Genomic DNA, 6718 nt, shown 5'->3' with positions numbered 1-6718 from the left:
GTGTGTATATAATGCTTGGATGCATTGCCTATTTATAGGCAAGCATCCATGCAAAAGACAAGGGGTTAGGCAAATAGCACCAATTTGGTGCATACAATTTTTGATTAAGATGGCTACACCTTCTCCCACCATTTTTTATTAAGATATAAAAGGATGACTACACCTTCTCCCACCATTTTTGACTAAGGTGGTTAGCTTCACAAATAACTCTGGCCGAAGGAAGCTGAAATGATAGGCTCCCTCACGAGCTGCTCGCAGCCATATCTGACGACTTAAAATCTTCTAACCCAAAACAGCAAGCAATTCATCCAAGCCACCTTCATCTTAATCGTCGTCTTCAACCCATAATTTTCCTTTCCCAGTTGCCATTGATGAAGAAGAAGATTCAGCTTTTTTGCCAGTAGAAATCCCAACACCACCAGTGATTTCTTGATGATCGATCTCTCTTCATTTTTGGTGTTTTTTCTTGATCGCAAAAGAAAAGGGTTCAAGAAAGAAAGGGAGGGTTTCTTTAGAACAATAAATAGTTGGTGTGATAGATGTAACGTCCATTGAAACAACAAGAAGGGGCCGGAAGTGGAAGTGAGAAATTCCATTCCTGTTGAACGTGGATCGAGTTCAATAGAATAAAAAAAAAATTCAAGACTCGGCAAGCTGAGACTATGGGCTCATTCAGCTCATAAGGGTCGCAAAAGGTTTTAAGGCAGTCTAGTTTATTAAGTAAAGAGACATGCGAGCCTAATTATGGGCTGCTGCTAAAACAGAGCTAGAATTGGCTTGGAACAATGGCAGCACACTGGTGATCCTAGAAGTTAATTGCTAAGTGGTTAATGATCTACTCACCACTTCCATGCAATAAAAGATGCTTCAATAAGCAGAGCTAATAGAGAGGCCATTGGGCAAAGTCCAGATATCCAACTGTTGCAGTTGATTCTCTTGCTAATACTAGATAGATGGTTTTTCCTAAATTTTTCCTAATATGGAAAAAGAATATGAACTCGGATCATTGATTTAAATAGTTAAATAAACTTAATTAATTTAATAATACAATTAAAAAAGATATTAATAATAAAAAAATAAACAATAAAAAAAATAACAAGTAGAATTGTAGATACTTCCTTTTGTTCTTTTCGGGCTGAGGCCCCTTATGTATATAAAAAAATTGAATAGAATAGAAATTGGAGTATTTGTCAATGTGGTTCAATTGTCTTTATATAAAAAAATTAATTTTTTATTTAAAATTATTTTAATGAACTTATATTAAAATTAACTTTTTCAAAAAAAATATTATTATAATATATTTTCAAATAAAAACAATTTTAAAAAATAATTTTTATTACTCTCTAAAACAAGCACAAAAACAAGGGGGAGAGGTGTGTGTATTCAGAAAATTAATAAAAGAGGGAAAAGAGAAACTGTCAAACTTAAAATAATTATATAAAAAAAATATAATTCATAAATAACATTATTGATATGAAAAATTTAAAATCCATAACAACAAGGATAAAACACAAATAACATATAACATATACCTCCAAAATAAATAGGAAAAAAAAGATTGCGATGTGTATTTTGCTATCTAAACAGCTTATTTTGGTTTGTAGTAATGATTGCAGTTTTAAAATATATTTTTATTTAGAAATATATCAAAATAATATATATTTTTTTTATTTTAAAAAAATTATTTTTGATATTAGTAAATTAAAATAATATTAACAAAAATTAACAAAAAAAATTTAAATTTAAATAAATATTATTTCAATCATATTTCAAAACTTTTTTTTCAAGAGTGGATAGTTGAAAAAGACATCTCTACAGGATGCCAGGAACTCAAATTAAAAAATTTCACAACCAAATCCTGTTAGTATTTAATTTGTAAAATTAAATTACTAACAAATTATCAACCATATTAACACCACTAACATTATACTAGAAGAGATTGGAAAGATGATGTTGCGTGGTGTCTACTGTTTTTTCTTTTGAATAAGATTATACAAATAAAATAAATAAATAAATTAGTTCAAAAAATGATTAAAAATTATAGAGCTAATTATGTATCACTGAAAATAATATTTTCTATGCCCTAGCTGTGTTAAAAAAAAAAAAATCAATTCATTGTTGTGCAACGATAACATCAAGCAGGTGGATAAAAGAGGACTCCTGGGGATAGTGATAATAACGTCGGTGGTGACGATGGAGACATCGGAGATGGTGACCGTGGTGGCCGGCCGTGGGGATGGAAATGGTGATAGTAATGTGTTTACAAAATACTAGATATTTGTTACACATTTTAATACGAATTAAGTTTTTTTTTAATAAAAATATTAAATATAAAGGTTTCTTTGAAAAATTTTGTTACATAAAAAAATAAATATAAATTAAAAATTCTAAGTATGTATTTAATTAGATAAATTAAAAATCATATATATTAATAAATAAATAAAAATTTATTAATAATAACTAAATATATATCTGGAAAAGTCAAGAGAAAGAGATAAATAAAAACATTTAATTTTACAAGAAAAATCATTTATTTGATTGTATTCAATAATTCTATTTATTAAAATTAATTTTTTATTTAATTAAATGATTGTAAAAATAGATATGTGCATAAAATAAATTAAATAAAATGAAATGAAAAAAATATTTCACAAGGTTGTATTTATTAAAAATGCTATAAAAAATAAATATTTTTTTTATTAATAGAGTTTGATTATATAAACATTGAAAAAATTATAAATAAATTAAAATAATCTTTTTAAAAATTGAATGCATACAAGATAATTTAAAAAAAAACAACTATTTAAAACATGATTAAAAAAACAATGAGAATGAGTATTAATTTAAATATAAATTAAAAAATTTAAAAAAACATATAAAAAGCATATTTTTTGAAAAAAATAAGTGAAATTACAAAAAAAAAAAAAAGAAGAAAAGATCAGGCCCATGCATAGACTTTTATTTTTTATGTTGGCAGAATTGGTGTTGATATTAATTTATTTATTTTTTGCTACTAGAATCTAGTGGTTTCTCTCTTATCTCTCAAATCAAGAATAAAAAAATAAAAAAAATAAAATTCTTATACTAAAATTAAATTTCAAAAAATATAAAGAAATCAAATAGGTATAATTTATAAAGTTTAAGAAGTAAAATAAACCTTTTGCTATAACTTTGAACCCATCACTTATTTTCAATATTTTTTTTTTATCCTCTCTTCTTTTAATCTTGTCTTTTGACCAATAAATTTGATTCAATTATCTTTTAATTTTAATTTAGCTCAAAAAATACAATCACCAAAAAAAAATAGAAAAAAAATATGAACGTTTAATCCACAGTAAATATGAGGTGATGAGCAATGTCAATGTAGAGTAAAACAACCTCACCTTGTCGTGTTTTTTTTATATAACTTTGTGGAGACCCAACATTTTTTTAAACAAGAAAACATGTCAAGGTTTCACGAATTTTTTTGTCATTTTTATTAAGCATGAAAATATGCAATCGTTTAAGAAAAAGTTTTGAGGATTAAAATAAAATAAAAAAAATAAAGATTCATGAAGAGTTAATTCACAGCAAAATATAAGGTGGTCAGCAATGTTGATGTACCTGTAAAATGGCCACACCTTTTAATGTTTTCTATAACAAGTTTGTAAATATTAAGGTTTTATGAAAAATTTTGATAATGTTATTAAATATGAAAATGTAATCATTTTGATTTATTTTTTTCTATCAAGATAAAATTTTCTAGTGATACATCTCTTGGTTATTTTAGAAAACATAATGTTTTTAAGTGGAATCATTGTTTCTCTTTATTTTTGAAGCAAGTCAACAAAAAAAAAATCAAAATTAAATATTCATATTTTATGTGTACGTGATTAAAAACTAAAAGAATCATAAATATAATAAAATCATATTCTAAATCTATTTAAAAGATTTAAGAATAAAAAAAATTGAATTGAGTTTTCATAAATAATTTATTATTAGTATTATCCTTTTCATTTAAGTTACATAATAATTGATAAAATAATTATTAAAATTCAAATAAAAATCTACTTGTATTCAATAACCATGTCAAAACTAAAGAGCAAATAAATCTACTGATTTTTTTGAAATACAAGAAAAAACCAAAAAATTAGAAGAGAAGCAGAAAATAATCAAGCCTAGTATCTGTCCTTCAATAACAAGCTAAGCCAACGCTATTGACCTTGCTCTCTCTCTCTCTCTCTCTCTGATTAGGGAGGGACTGTCAGTCTTTTAGTTTTTTGGGGGAAAAAAATACATACAAGAATTTATTTATTTGAAAAATAATTTTACCAGTGTAGTTCAAACTTGTAAAACAATTAAAAAAACATATTAAGATGTCTAAATAGAAAAGTATGATAAGAAACTTCCATATTTTTTATGGTATTCATGTAATTTACATTACATTTATGAAATTATAAATACAAATAAAAATGTTTTTTTTATTAATCTAGATCATAAATAATATATAGACACACGAAGTTAATAGAGTAAAGAAAATAAAATTGAAATATAATATATTCCATTAGGACTCAAGTATTATATATATAAGTTTTTTTTTCTTTCTAAGTATTTTCAAATAAGGAGCCTCACTTATATATACAGTACTATAAGTGTTTTAGTTACTAGCTGTAATTACTCACATAAATATCAAAATATATAATAATAATTTATATTTTTTTAAATATAATTAAAGCTGTTATTTACATGATAATAGCAATATAATAATGATATGTATTTAATTTTGATTAAAAAAACCTGTACTAAAAGCTTGCATTAAAAACAACCACTTTGATTTTTATAAATATTTAAATCATGCATAAAAGCTCGTCATTAAATTAGTAAATAAAACAAGATAATTAAGAAAAAAAATATTAAAATTAAGATAATTTAATTCACCAATCCATATTGCACTCATGCGAAGCGAGACACTATTCACGCCACTCCACTTCAACATCAACATCAACATCAAGTTCGTTCCAAATCCATCTGTGAGAAAAGACAAGAGGAAGCATAAAGAATGTCCATAATTTTTTTTGTTTTTACAAATTATTTTTTAAAATTATTTTAATATTTTTTCAAGTAAATCTGAGTTTAAGAAAAAGATTCGGCAAAAACAAACACATTATTCCCTAATGAAAATACAGTATATATGTAATGGTGGTAGATTAATGTACTGCTACATAACACTATCAAACAAAAAGAGAAAAAGACCAGCACTAGGCTACTAGCTAGTGTATACTAAACCTCAGACGGGAGGCCTGCTACGAAAGTCAGAGAGGACATCATCTCAGAACATCAGACACCATTACTGTTACTTGTGCTGCTGTTGCTATAAATGCTCCCTGTAACACCATCACCACTAGCATTGTTGCCTGCGTTGATTGGCAGTTTTTTTTCTGAGGTGCCCTTACAGAGCTGAACAGGGTACTTGATGGCATTGATCTCCAGCTTTCTCATGGCAGCTTTACCAAGATCAACACCGCATACATCAGAGAGCCTAACAAGATACAGCAACACATCTGATAACTCCTCTCCAAGGTGCTCTTTTTCTTCACCTTTCCAATCAGGGAGCCCTCTTGGAACCTCTCCTTTCCATTGAAATATCTCAGACAATTCACCTACCTCTCCCACCTGAAACACGAACAAAACAACAAAATACAATCACACACCGAAATACTGAAGCGAGACATGAGCCTGACAGGGAAACCTCCACCATTATTATCATCGCGCCTTCACATAAGAACTGTAGTTATAATCAAACAATGTGGGGTCTTGTTCTGAAACATAATGTGGCCCAGAAATGGTGCTTGCCATTGCTTTACTTGTGCAATAGAAAAACATGCGGTTTCAAACAGTGGAAGCTGATGAAGTTCTAGCTTTTCGACGCCCAACCTCTTCAATTTTTCAAAATTCATATACAAGAAACCACTCGAGCAGCAAAATACAAACATGGGCAAGTAAGAAAGCAGATAAAAAATCTATTTAGCTTCACTTGGATCCGAGAAACCATTCAGAGAGTATAACTAGAAAATAGACAAGGGAGGAGTGCAACTATCCAACTGAAAAAGATCCAGCACCATCTATGAATAAAAAGAAGGAGATTATGCAGTTGGGTTTAAAACTTTTTGGCAAAAAATCAAAAAGCAAATGGTCTAATGCTAGAAGAAACATGAAGAAAGGGTCAGTAAACCATTTATCCTCCTTTTCTTCTTCAACAAACGATCAGATTCAGTCATTGTCTGTATTTTCCAGTAGATTAATATATAATACTTTAAAGGAGCTAAATCATAAGACTTGACCAAAAAGGAGAATTGAGACTAAAGAATTGAAAGCCAAAGATCAATAGTAATATACAACATGAAAATGCATAAAATTAAGCAGCTTTTACACACACTTAGGCCTAACACGCATAAATTTTAGTAGAGAGAAATGGGGTTTGTCACTTTGTTTCAAGCTCTGATGGGACTACAGAAAAATCCCGATACAAAACAAAACAAAGCATAGATATTTGACAAAGGTATATCAATATGGTGTGCTTATTCTAGATTGTAGTTAGGGTTAGGAAGAGGAGCAACATACCAGGGCCAAAAGGAGATTTCTAGGACTATGAAACTGGTCCCAGTCTCTTTCCTTTGCAAAGTCAGCCATTTTCTTCTTGAGGTCTTGTAGGGATACCCTCTCTTCCACTCCTGCCATC

General features: G+C 28.1%; 1 protein-coding gene across 1 annotated transcript; it reads right to left on the bottom strand.

Moving 5' to 3' along the window:
* Positions 1-5143: 5143 nt before the first annotated feature.
* LOC105138391 (dCTP pyrophosphatase 1-like) lies at positions 5144-6717 on the bottom strand. Its single transcript, XM_011044443.1, has 2 exons — positions 6601-6717; positions 5144-5652 (listed from the first exon to the last, which is right to left on the bottom strand). Exons 1-2 carry the CDS (start codon positions 6715-6717, stop codon positions 5317-5319), a joined length of 453 nt encoding a protein of 150 aa, XP_011042745.1. The 3' UTR covers positions 5144-5316.
* Between the last annotated feature and the right edge of the window lies 1 nt (position 6718).

The sequence above is a fragment of the Populus euphratica genome, unplaced genomic scaffold (assembly GCF_000495115.2).
Source record: "Populus euphratica unplaced genomic scaffold, PopEup_1.0 scaffold102.1, whole genome shotgun sequence".
Lineage (NCBI taxonomy): Eukaryota > Viridiplantae > Streptophyta > Magnoliopsida > Malpighiales > Salicaceae > Populus > Populus euphratica.
This window is presented reverse-complemented; position numbering and strand designations above follow the sequence as displayed.